At 40.1% G+C, this 21,764-nt stretch overlaps 2 protein-coding genes across 3 annotated transcripts in view; both read left to right on the top strand.

Annotated features, from left to right (window-relative positions):
• The window catches only part of ift172 (intraflagellar transport 172), a 72,939-nt gene extending 59,264 nt beyond the window's left edge, over positions 1-13,675 (top strand). Inside the window, exons 36-49 of one of the 2 annotated variants that reach the window (XM_085770290.1) lie at positions 768-866; positions 959-1,068; positions 1,354-1,417; positions 1,511-1,597; positions 2,670-2,786; positions 2,896-3,006; positions 4,765-4,884; positions 5,045-5,140; positions 5,833-5,892; positions 5,994-6,092; positions 6,219-6,372; positions 7,924-8,015; positions 8,875-8,999; positions 13,559-13,675. In XM_085770290.1, coding sequence (XP_085626416.1) covers positions 768-866; positions 959-1,068; positions 1,354-1,417; positions 1,511-1,597; positions 2,670-2,786; positions 2,896-3,006; positions 4,765-4,884; positions 5,045-5,140; positions 5,833-5,892; positions 5,994-6,092; positions 6,219-6,372; positions 7,924-8,015; positions 8,875-8,964 — 1,299 coding nt within the window. In that variant the 3' untranslated portion in view covers positions 8,965-8,999; positions 13,559-13,675. Of the gene's footprint in view, positions 1-767; positions 867-958; positions 1,069-1,353; positions 1,418-1,510; positions 1,598-2,669; positions 2,787-2,895; positions 3,007-4,764; positions 4,885-5,044; positions 5,141-5,832; positions 5,893-5,993; positions 6,093-6,218; positions 6,373-7,923; positions 8,016-8,874; positions 9,070-13,558 lie in introns of those variants that run through there. The other variant, XM_085770289.1, reaches the window with a different exon arrangement.
• A 7,201-nt stretch (positions 13,676-20,876) lies between these two features.
• Positions 20,877-21,764, top strand: part of msraa (methionine sulfoxide reductase Aa) — a 41,366-nt gene continuing 40,478 nt past the window's right edge. The window contains exon 1 of the mRNA XM_085770311.1: positions 20,877-21,109. Within this exon, the coding sequence (XP_085626437.1) occupies positions 20,971-21,109 (139 nt within the window). The 5' untranslated portion in view covers positions 20,877-20,970. The remainder of the gene's footprint in view (positions 21,110-21,764) is intronic.

The following is a 21,764-nucleotide window of genomic DNA, read 5'->3' as shown; positions in this document are numbered from 1 at the left end:
CCTACAACAGCAAATGAGCCCATCAGTGTGAAGATACGCTATTTCTACGTAGTCTAATTCTATACCTCTGGAAGGCATGGTCGGGTCGGACCACTGACGAAACGATACGAATAGATACATTACGCTGCTAAAAAAGAAAGAAAAAAAAAGCAAGTCCTGTTTTCTTTCTGCCGCTTTCGTCCACAGGGGCCGCCAAAATCAACACTAAATGAAAAGTCTGTACAGGGGCTTTAATCTGAACAAGTAACTAATAAATGAAAACAACAAAATTCTGTTTATGAAGAAGCTTTTCAAAAGAAAAACTCATGAATTAATGATTTATTGTCCAACTGTTTGTCAGAATCAGACCTGATTTAACTCGACCGTTGTACGTTTAGTCAGTTAATACCAAGATGACACCATTTAATATTAATTGTAAATGTTAATAATTACATTTTTTAGTCTATAGATTCATAATAATGAGATTTTACCCATAATCCTCCTGTTTGTAGTTTATAATCATCATGTGAAACTGCTTTTATTTTGATAGGCAAATCTTTTTGTGTGACATCATCAATCAATCAATCAAATTTTATTTACATAGCACCTTTCAAAGCAAATAAATGTCGTTCACCGTGCTTTACATTTTGATTGAAAAAGTATATATATATACATAAGAGGTGAAACAAAAAGAATAACATGGAGACTAATGCACGAAGATTAAAAACAACAATAAAATATAGCAATAGTAAAAAAACAACATGTCATCTGTGTGTGTGTGTCTCCAGGCGGCAGAGCTGTCAATCAAGTTCCTGAGTGGAGACCGAGCAGTGGAGGTCGTCCGCGTGGTTGGACCACGACTCACACACCTGAGGAAATACAACGCGGTGGGTGCATGAACACACACACACACACACACACACACACACACACACACACACACTGGCTTCCTGTCCTAACTCTGAGTTTCCTCCTCCAGGCCGCTGAACTCTACCTGAACATGGATCTGATCAAAGACGCCATCGACGTCTTCATCCAGGGAGAGGAGTGGAACAAGGCCAAGAGGGTCGCCAAGGAGCTGGAGCCCAGGTCCGACACACACACACACACACACACACACACATAACACAGAATCCAGACACAATACACACAATTTATCATTTTGAAAAGATTCACCAAACGACCTGGAGTTCCTCTGTGAGTTCTCACTTTCCTGCATAAACATGTGTGCACTACAAAAAACAGAAAAGAACAGATGCATTCTGGGTATTTTCAGTGTCGTCGTCGTCTCATTTAAACACTTGATGTCATAGAAACACGGGGAGTTGTTTGTGTGTCTCTGACTCGTGTGTGTGTGTGTGTGGTGGTGGACAGGTACGAGGACTACGTGGACCAGAAGTACAAAGAGCATCTGAAGAACCAGGGCAAAGTGGAATCTGTGAGAACTGATAATCAATATTTATTATTACTTATTATTTATTATTTATGTTTGTTCAATAATATGAAACTGTGTGTGTGTGTGTGTGTGCAGCTTGTTGGTGTGGACGTCATGGCGGCTCTGGACATGTACGCAGAGAGAGGACAGTGGGAGAAATGTCTGGAGACGGCGTCCAAACAGGTACGAGACCCAGTGAATGAGTAAATTAATGAATTTATTTTATTTTGAACGTGTCAAACATAAAAAATAAATAAAAATAAAAATATTATAAATATAATAATATAAAAGTATCATCAAATCACAATATACACACAAGTTCGAAAAAGGAGTAGGAAGAAGTATTGCACTTCTACTCATCATGGTTTTTATATATACGTATATATATATTTTAGGGCTGTCAGAGTTAACGCGTTAATCGCGATGAGATTAATTAAAAAAATTAATGCGATTAAATTTTTTAATCGCGGTTAATCGCGGCCCATTTTGTCCTCTGTCTGCTGGACTGGAGGACTGGAGTGTGGGACCTCCAGTCCAGTAGGTGGCGGTAAGCCACCTTCAAGTTGGTTGCTACACAAATATACACAGTCTAACGCTATATCCACAGCTCCATCCATTGATTTTTTGACGGCTTTGTTGTCAACAAATGCACATGGCCAGGCAGAGGCGTAGCAAAGTAAAGGGCAATTTCCACTGGATGCAATTCGTTTCAATTCTGTGTGAGTTTCATGCATCATGTGTTATGATTAGGTACTAGGCCTGCTAGGTCTGGTCTAAAAGTTGTTTGTCTAGAGATTATAACACTTTGGAGTGTTGAAAGTCCAAAGCGCCATATATAATATTTTTAATAGAGATTAATCGCGAGTTAACTATGGAAAAAATGCGATTAATCGCGATTAGAAAAATTAATCGTTTGACAGCCCTAATATATTTACTACATGAATATCTATATCAATATACATATATACGGCATACATAAGAATATATATATTACATAAATATCCTTATAAATATATAATATTATATTTTCTATACCGCTTTTTTAAATATATTTATGTTTGTACTTTGTGGAACAGTCGAGGAGCGAGAGATAAAACAGCTTGATCCGCATGCTTTTCATTGTTGTTCCAACTTTATGTTTTTTTTAAATTTAGATTAAAGCCTCCTTCTCTTTCTGTGAACATCCCCTGGATATTTTTTGGCGGTAGATTATTTCTGTTTCGTCACCTCTGCTGTGTCTCTGTGTCGTTGTCAGAACTTTAAGATCCTCCATAAGTACGTGGCTCTTTACTCTACTCACCTCATCAAGGAGGGCGACGCCCTGAAAGCCCTGAAGCTCTACATCCAGCACGGAGCTCCGCCCAACCCCCAGGTCACACACACACACACACACACACACACACCTAGACCTGTAACTCTGTAGCCATGGAAACCTTGAAGCTGCGACGCTCATAAACGTCTCTCCCCTGTTTCACCTGAAGAACTTCAACATCTACAAACGTCTCTTCCTGGATGTGATCAACCTCCCCGACGCCGACGGACCTGAGTCGTACCGGATGTGGGCCGACCTCCGCAACTTCCTGTTCCAGCTGGTAAACACAGACAATCACATAAAGACTCATTTTAATCTTTTTAAAGGAGAATTCCGGCCATTTTTGACCTCTAAATCGTTTCGACACCCAGTATTAGGGGGAGCAAAAAACGCGACTAAAATTGATGCAGGCAAACCAGAGTTACACCATGGCTACCCGGCGCTAGCGCTAGCGATAACGCTAACCTATGGGGGCAATTCTTTCAACCACAACAAGCACTCAAAAAACAATCAAATATCTATATGTTTAACACTTTTTCCTTGTTGTGATGATTTCTTTACAAAAATAAACGGTGGAGCCAGGGTTTAAAATTAGCACCCGCCACTCGCCAAATGCGGGTAAAAATATGATTTGGCGAGTAAAATTATTAGGTCACTCGCCATTGGCCGGCAGCTGGAATATGCCAACTTCACTATATAATTGTCATCATAAATGCTGAACAGTGAAACGAACACAGTTTACAGCTACAGGAGATCTACTGACTGTGTTTCGAATGTCAGAGTTGTCCCTCGTTATCCTCCGTGATTCAACATTTAAGAAAATGTATCAAGTTTTCTGCTGTAACACAGGGCTCTACAGTGTTGGGGCCGTAAAGTATAGGCCTACCCCCGCAGCCCCCCCGTAAAGCCTTTCCACCGAATCAACGGTCTTTTTTTTTTTTTTTTTTTACACCGCAACATATGATTCACGTCATGATAACTTCTGTATTAAGGCTATTCAAACTTCCACAGTCCATAGTTCTCTTTGTTTGATATTTCAAAAGAAAGTTGCATCCTTCAGGATGAACAGTAGGCAATCTAAATAAAAAAAAATAACCAAAAAAAAAAAAAAAACCTGTGTTCACACCACTTATTCAGTCTGATTAAATGTCGGCTAAGTTTAAAAACTCACATCACTAGGCTATATCTTCCTCTGAAAGCCTATTTATGTAATGTCTGTTGTCATTCCATCAGCTAATCTGATTAAACCTATTTTTTATATATATATATATATATATAAGCCTATTTATTGCAACAATTTAGTTTAGGAGGCAGGTGTGTGTTGTTACTGTAAGATAGCTGCCTAACTATAATGCAATGGGGAAAACACTGCTGATTTTAATGACTTTGTGTTGTGAGCAGTTCAGTGGCCGGTGAAAACATATTTCGGCCGGTAAAATTTTTGACCTACCTGCCATTGGCAGATAGGTCAAAAAGTAAATTTTATACCCTGGGTGGAGCAGTGCAGTGGTAATTTCCAAAATATCTCCGACTGTTTATTTTTGTAAAGAAATCATCACAACAAGGAAAAAGTGTTTGTTTCTGTGGCAGGGAGAGCAGGCGCTCTGCGATCAGATAGTAATGTCTTTCCAGGATGTTTCAGAGTTCGGCTATCTGAGGTGAGTGACTACATGCAAAAACACAAAGTTTATACTGTTTATACTCTACACTATATGAGGTCAGTGGTGTGTCATAAAGATTCCAGTCATGTACCATAAATATTTGATTGTTTTTTGAGTGTTTGTTGTGGTTGTTGCGTTTTTTGCTCCCTCCAACACTGGGTGACCATCAGGAAAATGATTTAGGGGTAAAAAATGACCAGAATTCTCCTTTAATGTACAGTAAAGCACGTTGTGATTTTATTCTGCGAAAGGTGCTTTATACATAAAGTTTACTTACTTACTTTTAAAAACAAACTGGATTTGTTTCAGTCGATATTCTACACTCAAACTCTGTGACTGAGTTGTTTTTGTCGTCGTTGTCGTCGTGTTTTCTCCAGTGTGAGAACTTGTCCAAGTCGTCGGAGGCGAACTCTCCGGTCCACGAGGACTTTGACCAGATGCTGCTGATCTCTCACTACTACGCCACACGGGCCGCCGCGAAAGGAGCCGAGCAGCTGGTACAGAAACAAACCTGCAGCTCCAAATGTTTCAGCTCACGTTTAACAAACAAAAACTGAGCTCCTTGTTTCCTCATTAATCCAGTGTGTGTGTGTGTGTGTGTGTATGTGTTTGTGTGTGTGTGTTTGTGTGTGTGTTTGTGTGTGTGTGTGTTTCCAGATCAGCGTGGCGGCGAAGCTCTCGGTGTCTCTGCTGCGTCACACTGAGCTCATTCCTGCAGACAAAGCTTTCTACGAGGCCGGACTCTCCTGCAGGGTCGGTTCACCTGTTCACCTGAGCTCCTCCATGGATAAACAGTTGTTTTCCTGATGTTCTTTGTTTGGAATTTATTTAAAGGAATAGTTCACCCAAAAATGAAATTCACCCTCATGCTGATGAATACTAGTTTTTTATTCCTGAAAGTGCATCCGGAGACCCGGGAGGCCGGTTCGTAGTCCAACGTAAACTTTATATGAGAGTCAATAGCGCCCGACACAAAAACGTCCATAAAACTACACAAACACCATTTAATATTCCTCCACACTGCTCGTCCACTGCAATCCAAGTGTCCTGAAGGGATATAGTCCTGGGTTTACTCGAAACAACATCATTTAGGACATTTTTACAGCCTAAACAGTCCTGGATTGAATTTGCCTGGGGCGTGGACATGAACGTCAGAGCACAATCCAGGACTGTTTAGGCTGTAAAAATGTCTTAAATGACGTCGTTGTGAGTAAACTCTGGACTATATCCCTTCAGGACACTTGGATAGCAGTGGACGAGCACTGTGGAGGAATATTAAATGGTTTTTGTGTAGTTTAATGGACGTTTTTGTGGCGGGCCCTATTACTCTTAATATAAAGTTTTCATTGGACTGAATTTCATTTTTTGGTGAACTGTTCCTTTAAAACAATCTTGATAAGTTTTAATTTAATTCATAAATGTAATGTTTCCCTCTCTGCTCTCAGGCCGTGGGCTGGGAGAACATGGCCTTCATCTTCCTCAACCACTTCCTGGATCTGTGTGACGTCAGTGTTACCAAACTTTATTTACTTCTTTATGAACACGTCATGAATATTAATTAACGGTCTTCAGTTCTTGTCTCTGATTGGTCGACTCTCGTCTGCAGGCCGTGGACGAGGGGTCTCTGGACGCTCTGGACCACTCAGACTTCATCGATACCGACATCCCCTTCGAAGTTCCTGTTCCCACCAAACTCTGTGTCACGGTAAGACCACGCCTGCTCTTAACACCCACACACGCACACACACGACCTGAAATAAAGTACTATAAGTAAAGAATCTCTAAGTTTATGAGTTGTGTGTGTGTGTGCGTGTGTGTGTGTGTGTGGCAGGACGCCCAGCGGGAGCAGATCCGTGACTGGGTGCTGATGGTTTCCATGGATCACCGGTTGGAGCAGGTCCTTCCCCGAGACGAGAGGAACTCCTACGAAGCTTCGCTGGTCGCCTCCAACACCGGGCTGCGTTCACTGCCCTGCGTGCTCACAGGTAACACACACACACACACAGTTCACTGTAGAGGAAGCTGTTTGTTGGGCGATGAGTAGCGAGTTGGATGTTTTACACTTTGCACTCTGCATTTTACTTTGACTGTAGTCATCACTGTTTTTTTATTGTCACTCTCATTTACTATTTATTACCTATTACTTTAATTCTTTATTACTAATTATTCTTTTACTGTGGTTATATGCACTGTTATTGATTGATTTGTTGGTGATTGATTGTGCAGCTGGGAAACTGAAATAAAGTATTTATTTATTGATCTAGAGACGAGGTTTGATGTAACAGGAAAAAAACGTCCTTGTTGATTTGCTTCTATTTCATCAGCTCTCACGTTTCAATCAAAGATCTTCTATTACTATCAAGATGGCCAGCTCCAATGATATGAAATGGCTACACTTCCTGTCTCCTTAGTGGGCGTGGTCACCTCGTGTTGTGAACGTGTGTGTGGATTTATAAAAGTTGTAGGCAGACAAAAGTGAGATATTTATTTTAAACGTTTACACCGCTAACAGTCATATTTAGCACTACGAAAATTCTTAAAATAATTAGCGCAGGCGTTCGCTAACATTTGTTTGATGTTGCCGAGGAGATCTGTGCCAAATCTCGCGAGGGTGTGTTGTTGAGTCAGAGACAGGTCTGGAACAAAGTTCATTTTCTACTGATGTGTCTGTTTTCATGTTAAAAATGTTCAGTAGAGATGTGTCTTGTGAAAAATGAGTCCAATATTTACTTCAGTGACTCTTTACTTCAGCGAAAGAATCGACCATGTTCACGTTCACTTACATACTTCAATAGACTAAAGACTCTGCTGCTGCTGGTCTCCTAAAGAGGGCGGAGTCACTGTGTGCCGGTCTCCTAAATGGGGCGGAGCCATGTTCTACTGGTCTCCTAAAGGGGGTGGAGTCATGTTCTGCTGGGCTCCTAAATGGGGCGGAGCCATGTTCTACTGGTCTCCTAAAGGGGGCGGAGTCATGGTCTGCTGGTCTCCTAAAGGGGGCGGAGTCATGTTCTGCTGGTCTCCTAAAGGGGGCGGAGTCATGTTCTGCTGGTCTCCTAAAGGGGGCGGAGTCATGTTCTGCTGGTCTCCTAAAGGGGGCGGAGTCATGGTCTGCTGGTCTCCTAAAGGGGGCGGAGTCATGTTCTGCTGGTCTCCTAAAGGGGGCGGAGTCATGTTCTGCTGGTCTCCTAAAGGGGGCAGAGCCATGATCTACTGGTCTCCTAAAGGGGGCGGAGCCATGTTCTACTGGTCTCCTAAAGGGGGCGGAGCCATGTTCTACTGGTCTCCTAAAGGGGGCGGAGTCATGGTCTACTGGTCTCCTAAAGGGGGCGGAGTCATGTTCTGCTGGTCTCCTAAAGGGGGCGGAGTCATGTTCTGCTGGTCTCCTAAAGGGGGCGGAGTTAAAGAAAACTCCACGGGACACAGCGACAGGAAACTGATTCGTAGTGGAGCATCTTGTTTCTAAACCGTCATTGTTTCAATTCTGTTTTTATGACCATGATCCTCTCTGTTACCCCCCCACCCCCTGCCCCCCCCAGGTTACCCCGTGCTGAGAAACAAGGTGGAGTTCACGTCTGCAGGTAAAACAGCGAACAAGGACGACTGGAACAAATTCCTCATGGCGACGAAGGTGAGACATCAGCTCAGAGTTCAGTTTATAAACAGTCAGAATAGTTTTGTCTCCAAACAAACAGAGAAAATCCTCTTTCCACAGTTTGTTGTTGTTGTTGTTGTTGTTGTTTACGCTTAACGAAGCTGATTAGCTCGTTAATGAGCGTCAACGCTCCACACCTGTGTGTGTGTTCACCTGTCACACACCTGGTGTCATAACGACCTGGGAATTTATCTGATTCACTCCTTTGTGTGTAAATGAGACAAAACAACAGATGTTCGACACTGTGATCATGTGACACAAGTGTGACGTTTCTATGACGATAGTTTGAGTCACAGCGACATGTAATAATCAATCAATCAATCAATCAAATAACAGAAATTATTCATTTTATCAACATAAAGAATCATAAAGAAGGAGAGATGATCAAATGTTTATGTTTGAGGAGCTGAAGCTGTAGTGAGGTCACAGGAGGGTCGGTAACTGTGACACACACACACACACACACACACACACACACACACACACACGGGGTGAATACAGAGTGAGTTAATTTACAAAAACCAAACTCATTTCACTGAGTTTCATCATCTCAGCATCGGTGAGTCAGCGTCAACTAATCACAGCCTCATTAGCACACACACACACACACACACACACACACACACACACACACACACACACACACTCCTTCACAGCATCCACTTGCAAATGTTCAAACGTTTTCATCCTGTAACCAACGATTCTCGCTGTCGATCGATCGGTGAAAAGTCAAAACACTCGTTCATTGATCAGAGTCGGTTTCTGTTGTTTCCAGATGTTTAACGTGTTTATGTTTGATCTGCCTCCTGATTGGTCGGTTGTCCCCCTCCTACAGACCACTCACAGTCCAGAGTGTCAGGACGTCCTCAAGTTCATCAGCCAGTGGTGCGGCTCTCTGCCCACATCTGGATTCTCCTTCCACTGACGCACATCTGCTTTATCTCCTCCTCCATCTTCACTGTGAGTTCTTCATCCCTCCATCCACTTCCTGTCTCCTCCTCCTCTTCCTCTGTGTTGGACAGGATTTTATTAAACAACAAACACAATTTATTTATTTATTCAACTCCTCATTTATTTTCTCTGTGACTTTTATATCCAACGTGCTGATTTCAAGTTCTCTCAGTGCTTCAGAAATTGTGTAAAATACTTATATTTGTTTATTTTTCTCTTTTCAGTCACATTGTATATTATATATTATATATATTGTATAAGAAATGACTGAATCTGCCTTAAAGGACCAAGTTTGTCGAATATTTGTATTTGCTGGACGTCGACCTGAACTTTTATCACATCATCACAGCAAAAACAGCAAAAAAATAAAACATTATAAAAGTTTAATAAAACCCAAAGTTGAATATTTTTTGATGAAGCTGAAAATATTTTTCATATTAAAACTAAAGCGAAAGATTAAAAGGAGACGTGAACGTGTCTCACTGGGTTCAGATTATAAACTCCAGAGATTTAAAACACATCAGATCAAATTATATTAATTCATTTTATTCTTCAGTTTGTTCTTTTGATTAAAGTTTAACTGAAGAATAAAAGTTTTAATGCTTTATGTTTTTGTCTTGTGAAAAAAACAGACTCCAAACTCAATGTCACTTCCTGAAGATGTAAACTTGTTGTTTTATATTTTAGAAAAGCCTCAGTGAACTCCTGGGGCTGCTGGGAAATGTAGTTTTCAGTAAACGTCACTCAACCAGGATGAAAGTAGTGCGTCTGTCTGGGACTATTTCCAGCAGCGGATGAATACACATTAGGATGGAGATACATCAGATTTTAGATTCTGGGACATTTTGGTCTTTTTGTTGTCGTCAACTTTTCTTTCAGGACGACGTCACTGAATAAAAAACCAAAGGTCGACGTCAGAGCTTCTACGTCATGATATATATTAATAAAAATAACTATTACACTTAAATAAATGAGTTTACTGGAACTGAAGGAGCATTAATGTTAATGTTAACGTGGCTCCGCCTTCACTCTATGTTTCATATCGTATGTATTTTGTTTAATAAAGTTAAAATAAAAGAGCGTTTACAAACTCTGTGTTCACGTCTCTGTGTTCATTCATCTCGGATCATATTGAACAATCAAACATCAGGGTGTCGACACTTCATAAAAATATTTTTATTCAATTCATCATTTTATTCTTGGGTCATTTAACATTAATTTAATTTTATTTATTTATTTATTTATTTATTTATCTACGATTCATTTGTGTTTCAGTGTGATCACCCTGATGATCTGTGAAAATGTTTCTTTGTCTTAAAAAAAAAGAACAATATACAAAGAACAACAGTAAATAATTTCACTTATTTATTTATTTCATTGTTTAAAAACACAGATACAGAAAATGTAATGTAAATAATTTCTTTACATCTCTAATTAACAACTTGGTCTTGTTCTTCATTTTAACTTCATTTTCATTTCTTCTTATCTATCAATAATCATAATCAATTCATTGTGGTGTAAAGAGTCAATACAGAAACGCAACACACAAAAACAGTGCATTCATATATTGAAATAAACTTACTATATCTGGGTTGTCTGAAAAAACTAATCAATGGATTTTATTGTTTTGAAACATGAACTTTATTGACATTTCACATTAAAAGTTCCACGAAATTAACCTATAATATAATATAAAGGGAACATACATACATCACATACAGTGAGGAGTCCTGTATCTATAATATATTTACATTATTAATACAGTGAACATGAACTCTTGTGTTTCTGTACATCACAGTTCAACAGTTTCTGTGTTGGAGGAGGAAAGTTTGGTGATAAAATCAGGAAACAGACTCAGTGACATCACACAAACATGGACGACACCTGAAAATAAGTATTAACCTGAAAACTGAAGCATTAGTTTAATCAGGAGGAGAAAGATTTGTGATTCAGATTGATAAACGTCTGTGACCTGACATGACGCGTGGAGCTGAGATGAGGACGTTTGACCTGAAACAACAACAACAGACTCAGAGGAATCAGTTGTTAACCTTCATACAGGAGCAGATTATTTATGGATGTTGATGTTTTTTTTTTTTTCATTCTCTTTCTTGCAGCCAATAATCTTGACTGTTAAATAGTTAATTGTGTTGTATTTAAAATATTAAACCTCCACAGTGAGATCAACGTGCGGATGAACAGAAACAAACAGAACAGGATGTTCTCGTCCTACTTTCATGAGTGAGCATGAGATGTACGGAAGACAATTAGGGACAAAAGTAAAAAAATAAATAATCTGACTTTAATCTTAGAAATTCTGATTTTCTTATAACTAAAAAAAAAACATATAAATCTAGACTTTTTTTTTAAATTTAACATAAATTGGCCTCGATCATCTTCCATAGATATATTGTTTCGATAAACAGTATTTATTTATTTATTCATCTCTACTGGTCTCTATTGGTCAGTGATGTTTCCAGAGCGACGTTTAAGCCCGTCTCTGATAGGCCGGAGACACCTGTCAATCAAACGAAACCCCTCCCATCTCAGCATTATTGTAAGCTTTACATTTTTTCTAAGTATAAATAAAGGTTTTTTATGTATTTGTTAGTTTGTTTTAAGTCACTGCCGTTTGTATTTTAAAGAGCGAGGCTGCAGAGACGCCGTCTAGTGGCCGTCGGTGGTGCTGCAGCCCTCGGGCCTCTTCTCCTCGGTGACTCCACGGTAAATTAAAAGCTGAGGATTGTGGGACTTTTGGTTTCCAGCTGAGCTGTGCGTCGACTCTGGGTCGCTCTCTTGGCATTCACCGCGTGCCTTAATTGTATGGACATTTAAATCAAGGTCCGCTGTGAACACGAGGAGACACTACCCACAATTCCTTGCGTTTCTCTGCCCCCACACTTCCTCCTCCTCCTCCTCCAGCTCCAAGACTTTTTTTTTTTATCCCACCTCACCCCATGATCATCGGCCTCCATCCCCGTCCCTCGACCTTCACACGACTCCAGGCACCAAAGTGCTTTTTGTCATTAAAATTTCATGCACCTTCTTTTTTCTCTCTCTTTTTAATGCATGAATATGAGAAAATTACAAAATGTTGTCAAAGCTGTTTCATGCATTTTAAACAGGGACATAAACAAACTGCTGACGCCCACGCAGCCTCCACGTCTCACCGCTCGCTGAGGCTGATTATTCTCACCAGCAGTCATCATGTCATATAAATATATTTATATTTATATAAATCACATTCATGCTGCTTACGCCAAATATAGATGTTAACGTCTGAACATCAGGACTCATGTGAATGTAAAACGTCTACAGACTCTGACTGCTGTGATAATATGTGAATATATTTACTACATTATGTTTTAATGTGTGTATTGTGTGTGTTTTTTCTGCAGTGCTGCAGCCTGAACAGATCAGGAGGGTGTAAAGATGCCATACCGGTCCATGTGTGTGTGTGTGTGTGTGTGTATCCTGCTGACCTTCAATTTCAAGCCAATGACACAACTGACAGTGCTCCTACACACTGGCCCTGTTGGCTGTAGTTACAGATTAATAACAGCAGCTATTGACGGGATATTTTCACACAATTGAATGTAAAGAACAAAAAAATAAAATAAAAATAATCAGCAGTGTGTTGAATGAATGTTTCCTCCTCCATTTTAAAAGATAAGACACTTTGCATCATCCTGCACAGACACTGGTTTCCATCCATCCATCTATCTATCTAGGTTTTTTTTTATCACTGTGGTATGAAAAACACATTTGCAATTTAAAAATAAAACAAAGTGATAGTGATGTCACCTCGCAGGTCAGAGTTCAAACTAAAGTGTCTTTTATTTTTCTTGCAGAGGCCTCAAGTTAAACACGAGGACAAAAGGCCACATTTAAATATTTCTCATTTTGTGTATAACAATGTATTTAATCATGTGTGGAACCACTTCTTCTTGCAGCAGGCTACGTTAAAGGCAGACGAGATGTGATGTGATGCTCACTCAGATTGATTGTCTCTGCAAATTCATTTTCATACCATTGATGACTGGAAAGAAACCAGTAATGGCCTGATTCCTGATTCCTGATTCCCTTCCCTTCCCTTTACCGGAGAACTGGGGGAATCAGAAAACACAGATTTAAAGAAAACATCTAAAAGAAATTAAAAAAATAAAATAAAAAAGATGCAGCATGCACTGGAAAATGGCAGAGAAATGATTATTTTTTAATCATGCAAAGAAGACAAATGGTGGTGTGGTCCTTTAAGCAGCAGCAGCAGCAGCACTGCGGACCATTAAAGCATTACCCTCCATTATCCAGCAGCAGCAGCAGCAGCAGCATCATAATGCACGTTCTTATACAGCAGCAGCAGCAGCAGCAGCAGCACTGCATTAATGACACAGCTGCAGGGAGGAAGAAGCTGCTGCTGCTGCTGAGTCTGAGCCCACATCAGTCCTGTCAGCTCCGGGGACAAAAAAGACAAGAAAGAAACGAACAAAAAAGGGGGAAAAAAGCAAAAGCATCATGACATGTTGTTGTCCTATTCCTTCCTTTCCTCTTTCTTCTCATCCGTGCAGATGCGGCTCGTGCTCAGCGGCTCCCCGGCAGAGGAGGAGGAGGAGGAGGAGGAGGAGGAGGAGGAGAGGCGGACCCATCTGCAGCCTCATTAACCGCTGAAATGCTAATGACCCAGATTTCTCATGTAGGCTAAAATGCAGAGGGGAGGAGGAGGAGGAGGAGGGGGGAGGGGGGAGAGCTGCCTTTGTGGGGGTCGGTGCATGTGTATGTGTGTGTGTATGTGTGTGTTATGTGCATATGTATGTGTATGTGTGTGCCTATATTAAAAAAAAACCAGCGGAGTCCAAACACCCACACAAATGACTCACATTACAACACAATAAATAGCTGTGCAGCCTCCATCCGATGTGACAGTGCAGTGGTTTATAATTAGAAACATCCCATCTTCACCTGAATGCACCACGAGCTGCTGCTGCTGCTGCTGCTGCTACACTATGATGGGCTTTAATGTGTGTGTATGTGTGTATGTGATGGTGTATAGGGTGTGTATGCTGTGTGTGTGTGCGTGTGTGCGTGCAGAAATAAGAGACAGAAATAAGAAGTTCCGCAGAGCTCGACAGCACTGCGGCTTTCACACTCTGGAGAAAACTAGCGGTAATCACTGGACTATAGCTATAGATATAAAAATAATCAATAAACAACAATACCTCTGTCAGGCTGCAGGATAAATGGCGCAGGTTTCTTTTCTTTCTTTTCTTTTTCTACCATCAGCAGCACCTACCTACTTCAGATTGAGCCCCCTCCAAAAAAAAACCAAAAAGACAAAAAACAAACAATAAAAAAAGCAGCATATTCCTCCATTAAAAATGAATTTAAAAAAAAAAAAAAAAGAAAACACATCGGTGCCGGAGGTTTTGGTTTGTCCGGTGACAGAGCGCTTTACACCGACCTGAGAGGAGCGCGCGCCGCCCGGTCCTCGGTGCCTCCTCCTCTGGAGCTCCGAGGATGCTGAGGAGGAGGAGGAGGAGGAGGAGGAGGAAGAGGATGAAGAGGAGGAGGAGGAGGAAGAAGAGGAAGAGGAGGATGCTGCTGCTGCTGCTGCGGGGAAATGCGGCGGTCGGATCGTCCTTCCTCTGCAGCTCAAACTGAAACCTCAACACTGCATTTTTTTTTCTTTTTTCTTTTCATTTCTCTCTCTCTCTCTCTCTCTCTCTCTCTTTTTTTTTTTTTTCTTTTTTGGTCAATCATAATTTCATCTTTCTCTCCAGAGAGTCTGAAATAGTCCAAACCCAGAGTCGAGCCGAGCGATGCGGGATGAATCCGATAGAGAAGCCACCGCGGATCTGAGGTCGGTTGGTCGGTGCTGGGTGCAGTCAGTCAGTCAGTCAGTCAGTCAGGAGGAGGAGGATACAGTAGCTGTGTGACAGGATGGAGGGAGAGAAGTTGGGCGCAGTCAGATGGAGAGAAGAGGAGGGAGGAGGGAGGAGGAGGAAGAGGAGAGGGGAGGGGGTGGTCCTCTGAAAGAGAGGGAGTCAGATGAAGCCAGGTTTTTACATCCTCAGCTTCCAGCTCCGTCCTCCCTCTCTGCTTTTCATCCCTCCTCCTCTGAGGGAGAAAGGGAGGGAGGGAGGGAGGGAGGGAGGGAAGAGAGTGAGAGCATCTGCCTCACCAAAAAAAAGAAAAAAAAGAAAAAGAAAACAGCTATAGGCCCAGTCAATCTGAGTCTAAATGAAACTGACATTAATATGGTGTTTCAATCCAAGACAGAGTTACATTGTAAAACAGCAACAAATAGACCTGTGTGTGTGTGTGTGTGTGTGTGTGTGTGTGTGTTATCTAAATAAAAACACACTGCTGCGCCGGCACCGAAGCAGCCAAACATCATGACACCGCTGTGATAACTCAACATCTTTATCCCTCAACAATGGGCACTGATGTGGGCAGCCTCCTCTGTGGGACAATACAATACAATACAATACATATTTATTTATATAGCACATTTAAAAATACAACCCAGGTTGTCCAAAGTGCTGTAGACAAGACGGCACTTTGGACAAGAGATGAGGCCCAGTCCGGTCTGGTCCATCCCAGAGGTTCAGTGTGAAAATAAATAATCTCCTTGTGGAATCAGCTTCATAGCTTCCACGACCAGATGTCCACATACTTTTGGCCATTATATAAAAATAGGCTATGTGCTATTGGTAAATGTTTGCACCAAAAATAATATCGCTATGTGCTTTTTATTTATTCATTTATTGACTAAATTATATTTAAAGGGATAGTTTAACATTTTGGCAAATCCTCCTCTCACCATAATCCCTATAGTCATAGCAGTAGGTTCGTTACCTTTAATTGTCGGTGAAAGCTGTTTTTAGAACGGCGGAGCAGAGCCGCGAGCTGCTCAGAGCTACGCTACGGAGGCTCATGGGATTTCTTGGTTTCCCTCATCAAACTCATCAAATACACAATCCAACAACTCCACAACGCTCTGGTGGACAAGTTGTGACCTGCACATTCACCACGCTATGAGATAATAACACAACGTTACCAGACAGAGTTGTTTTAGAGGGAAATTCAGTGTTTCCCATACATTCATTTATTCGTGGCGGCCCACCACAAATAAATTACGTCTGCCACGAATAGATTTTTTGGCTTTTGACTTGACCAATGCAATATTGTTCCATTCATTAATCTCCGCATAGCGCTCTTTCTTTGCGCATGCATGACAGCAGTGTGCGGTAAAAGCAAAACTGATACGGTCCGAACAACATGCACGATAATTAAAGGTAATGAACCTACTGCTATGACTATAGGGATGAGAGAAGGTGAGAGGAGAATTAGCGGGTCCCGAAGGCGGAGCAGAGCCAGGGAGTTAAGTGTGTTTGCTGGAAGCCAACTATCTTCCTGTTTTTTGTTTATATTGCTAAGCTAAACACAAACGTTAATATTGACTTTCAGTATTCAGTCTCAAATTCAATCTAAACCCATTCAATCCAATTGTTTTATCTGGTTACAAAACCAAAATAATGTATGATAACTAAAAAAAATGTGACCCATTTATGTAATTAACCAGATATTTCTCTCGCTTTGTGTGTCACATAGTATTGGTTTATTACCCAATCAGCATTTCACACTTTCACTCCATTTTGTGGCCGCGCTCTGAAGGGAGAGCTGGAGCAGAGATGGAAAAACCACCAAAACCCAGTTTAACCACATTAATATAATAATGATGATGATAATATGAAATAATATCCTCATTGCTTCTTGACTGGTTTTAGATTGTCTCTGTGGTTGGTGTTTGTGATGGAGGTTGTAGGTGATAGATGTTATAGACGACCTTCAATGGAGATAAACCCCCCAAAAACTACTGTGGTGGAATGTAAAATCATTATTAATGACTCTAACCTCTGTACAGGAACAATCAGACTCTGAAATGATTTTATTTTTTCTTCCCAACATGAGCAGCGTTCCTCCCGGGTTCTTCCATATGGCTCATCATCTGTCCCCCAACTCCCCCACCCCAGCGTACTGGGAACCAGTCGACCGATGGAGGCGGTTGTGGACTCGTTTAACTACAACTGGCCATTAAAATAATCAGTGGCCTCCATCATATGGAGCCTCATTTGCTTCAAACCAACGACAACACAGAGGCTTCATAGGTATAGGAAGCCTGAACAGGGATAGTTCAACATTTTGGCAAACTGGCCCATTGCCATAATCCCTATAGTCATAGCAGTAGGTTCGTTACCTTTAATTGTCGGTGCAAGCTATTTTTAGAACGGCGGAGCAGAGCTGTGAGCTGCTCAGAGCTACGCTACGGAGGCTCATGGGATTTCTTGGTTTCATCATCAAACTAATCAAATACACAATCCAACAACTCCAAAACGCTCTGGTGGACAAGTTGTGACCTGCACATAACAGAATGTTACCAGACAGAGTTGTTTTAGAGGGAAATTCAGAGACTGCTTGATGAAAAACTGTCCCTGAAGGCAACGTGCATCAGCGGTTTTGCATGTATTTCCCTCTAAAACAACTCTGTCTGGTAACGTTCTGTTATTATCTCATAGCGTGGTGAATGTGCAGGTCACAACTTGTCCACCAGAGCGTTGTGGAGTTGTTGGATTGTGTATTTGATGAGTTTGATGAGGGAAACCAAGAAATCCCATAATGAGCCTCCGTAGCGTAGCTCTGAACAGCTCGCGGCTCTGCTCCATCGCTCTAAAAATAGCTTGCACCAACAATTAAAGGTAACGAACTTACTGCTAAGACTATAGGGATTATGGCAATGGGCCAATTTGCCAAAATGTTGAACTATCCCTTTAATGTTTATTTATCTATTAAACAGTGCATTTGTCTCCAGAACTGTAATGTTCACAGTCTGATGTAAATCAAATCAGCTCAGTGTGCCCCCGTTTTTATACTCATTTACCAATAATATGTCATATATTTACATATTTTAATGTATAATTGGCTCAACCGTTGCATTGTGTTTAATTCCTCTGCATTGTCCATCCTATTTTACATCTTTATTTTCCCAAAAATCTAATCAAATTGGATGTATTTTAACATTTTGTTGTGATTTGTTCTAATCATGTGATATTTTTGGTTTAATTCCTTATGGTAAAAGGGATTACAAGAGGATTATGAGCCTATTGCAACAAACACAATTAGCAGAAGTTAATACTTGTTTAACAATAACCTGAATTCCAAATACACAGTTAAGAACATGTATTTTCTTCCGTCCGTTGCTATTCATGTTGCTGTGTGTATTATTCAGTTCACACCACTTTATTTCACAACCTGTCTGGCTTATGCTTATTATTTTTCAGTGTTTTGATGCATCACAAATTAATCAAAACACCGGATGAGAGCAGACTTTGCTTTTTAAATGAGATGACGGTGCAATAGTCTCGGCCTGATGAGCCTAATTAAGTTAAAATAACAGGACTAAAGTCATTTACGCAGGTCACAGTACAGTGCCTCGGTCTGATCATAATGAAATGGCTGTGATTAAGATTGGAGGCCAGACTAACTATCTTTGAGACTTGGGAGAAAATAACTTTTTCAGGGACAAAACGACACCAAGCTCTGGGCCTGTTCGTGTCGTGATAAAGGTTTGGCTGCTTTTCATATGATTTTCATACTTTGTGTCCCCAATGTTCACTTTCATAATAATCTGTAAAGCACAAATAAATAAATAAACATTTGTCCAAGTTGCAGTGAACAGTTCAAAGTGTTGGAGGAAGGCGAGCTGGATGCTGATATATCCCTCCAATTAAAAACAAAATGAGACGTCATAAAGCTCAACAACCTGTGATACTCTAAATCAGGCTTTGATAACTGTGTGTTATGTTATGTTATGTTATGTTATGTTAGATGTAAAGTATTGCCTTACAGTTACTGTTGTAAAGCACTTTGGTTGATCTTGACAGGTTTTTTTTTTTAAATATATGCTATGGAAATAACCTTTGACCTTTGTTATGTAATGTCATGTATATGTTATGTTATGCTATAAAGCAGGTGCACTGTGTAGCCTACTGTTTATCAATAGTAATACTGAGTTTACTGCACTTTGCTTTAAGTTAATTAGCAAATACTAACTAGTTGTTCATTATTTTTTAAGAATAACTTGCTTTTAAAGTTCCCAACACTTCCAAAGCAATGGTGCAACAACACCGAGAGCCATTGGAAAGTCGTACAATTTTAAATTATTTGGTAAATTAGTGCCAGTAAACATTTTCAAAGTGAAGACACAAACTTTCTGCATAAATAATGAGGTGATCTGACAAATCCGGCTGACATGTGACGTCAATTAAACGTTAAAATAAACAATTAATATATCAATTATTAAATTCTAAGTCTAAGTAATTAGAGCCAAGCATCGTAGCAAATTATGCAGAGATTACATAAACTATAACAGTATAAGTATATGTAACAGGTGGTGTTATATTTAGTCATTTGTTTACGGTCACTTTTTTTTTTTTAATACAACTTTATTGACATCAAGAGTATACACAGAACTGAATACAGTTAGATGAAATAAGTGTATATAACATTAATACACAACCAAACCATCATAAATACGCCAGGGGATGACAACAAAACAGAAAAAACATAAACTTCAATATTTTGTAAAGCTTACAAAGATCATACGTTTTAACAGCTTTTTTATTCTCACAATCACAGAGGGAGGAGATATATTGACCAACATATGCAGACAGTTCCAAGAAGTTTGGCTTCTTACCAGAAAATTTTTACTTGTGTATATAAAATTTGGATGCAACAATTAACAAGTTAATCATATAAAACTGAGAATTTAGGTTTTTTTTAATCATATTCAGTGTAGCCAAACAAAACATTTTTCCAGCATAAATTAAACTGGGGATAAATATGATCACTGATAAAGCGTGCCAGTCTGCTCCAAAGTTGTCTGGTGTGTGGGCAAGACCAAAATAAATGAACCAAGGTTTCGTTGAGTTTACGGTCACTGTTTTTTTTTTTTTTTTTTTTTCTGGAACCACTTTTAATCAATTAAAATGTTACACAGAGAGACATTCAGATATATCTTGTTGTTCAGAGGCATGAAAATGAAAAAGCTTTCCTGACAGAGGGCATATTTTATTCCAAACAGTTTGTCCATAAACCTGATTCTAGGAACGTCAGGCTACATGTAAAACATCAACTGAAACTGCAAAAATAAAAATGTACTCAACTACCGGTAGTTTAATTCCCTCAAGTCATTATCAGTGCAAATTTAACAGGAAGAGGTGAATTTTAGTGCCATAAAAAAAAAATCATACACCCCTTGAATTTATGCATTTGTTGTGCTCCAAAGAGACAAACATGTTTGTTTTTAAGACATCCAGACTCTATTATTATAGTTTCAGAACAAATTAATGTTCCAAATCTGCTAATAATTATTGTGTTGGAGAAATATATTGGGATTGCTGCTCAAATATTATAATCGGGTTGTAGCTACAGGTTTTAAAAATAAGTTTCCACTGTTATTTGCTCTGCTGTTAAACAATTGATATGATTTCAGATTAAAGGATGACTTGACTTGAGAAAATGTAAGCATGGTGTTGAATATGAGGTTTTCTTCCTTGGCATTTGAAGATCTGCTGCACAAAGCACGATCACCAATCACCAGCAAAATGTTGTTGAATTAAGGCCACAACAGCTCTTTCTCTCAACAAAATGCCAGATAACAAAAATGTAGGAAGCTGCAAATACAAAACAAGGTATATACATTATGATAAATTTAAAAAAATAATACAACAGGTTGTGCTTTCAGTTGCATATAGTTTACGGTCACTGTTGTGTAACGTAACGTGCGAGCCGTGACGTCACGCCCGTGTTTACCTAATTGTTTACGTCAGCCCATGTGGCCGTTACGTAGCCGTTACGTAGCCGACCTAACGTACAGCAGCAGCGGTGGTGGGAGTGTATCGTCGGTTCCTCCGTAGCTTCAATGGTCTCCTCCTCCTCCAGGCTGCGCTTGGTCTGGCGACACTTCGTCAACAGTAGAATGGGAGAGATGGCGTCCAAGGCACAGATGCCGAGTCCGGAGACAGCGCTGCCCGGTCGGACCGAGAGCCTCCAAGTCTCCGGTAAGAAACCCTGGAGGTAGCGTTAGCATGCTAGCTCCTGCAGCTAACTTAGAAGGAGTTCACGGTGTCAATAAGTTTAGTTTAAAAGAGTTTACTGCTTTATGTTAGTGTCCTGTGTTTGTGTGTGTGTGTCTCCTTACACTCAACGTTACTTTACTTCCTCACACGACGGGAAACAGGTTCAGTTTCCAAACAGGTAATTACGTAAAAACACATGTAATTACGTAAAACGGTTAAATTAGCCGTTAGCACCAACTGAACTGGAAAGTTGAATATTGATGTTTTATGCAGAAAATGTAAAACCCCACGTGAACATCAGGTTAACTTGCAAGAAATGAGTTTTTATGTGTTTAATATGTCACTCATTGTACTTCGTCTGGTCATATAAACTTGTGTAATACAACTTTATTTAATTTTCCAATGCAAAATAGCACTTTCACTTAAAATACATACAACACAACAGGTGGCTGCTGCTGCTGTTACTAGAATAACCTGCTGAGTCAACAGAAACACTCTCAGTTATTATTATTGCATTAATTTAGTAGTTAGCACCAACTGAACAGAAAAGTTGAATATTGATGTTTATATGCAGAAAATATAAAAACTCTGGTAAAAACCTACATGTACGGTAAGTAAACTTATAAGAAATGAGCTT

This window comes from Trachurus japonicus, chromosome 24 (assembly GCF_045865225.1).
Source record: "Trachurus japonicus isolate A0001 chromosome 24, Traja_1.0".
NCBI classification, from domain to species: Eukaryota; Metazoa; Chordata; class Actinopteri; order Carangiformes; family Carangidae; genus Trachurus; species Trachurus japonicus.
The sequence above is the reverse complement of the archived record's forward strand: the minus strand, read 5'-3'. Positions and strand labels throughout refer to the sequence as shown.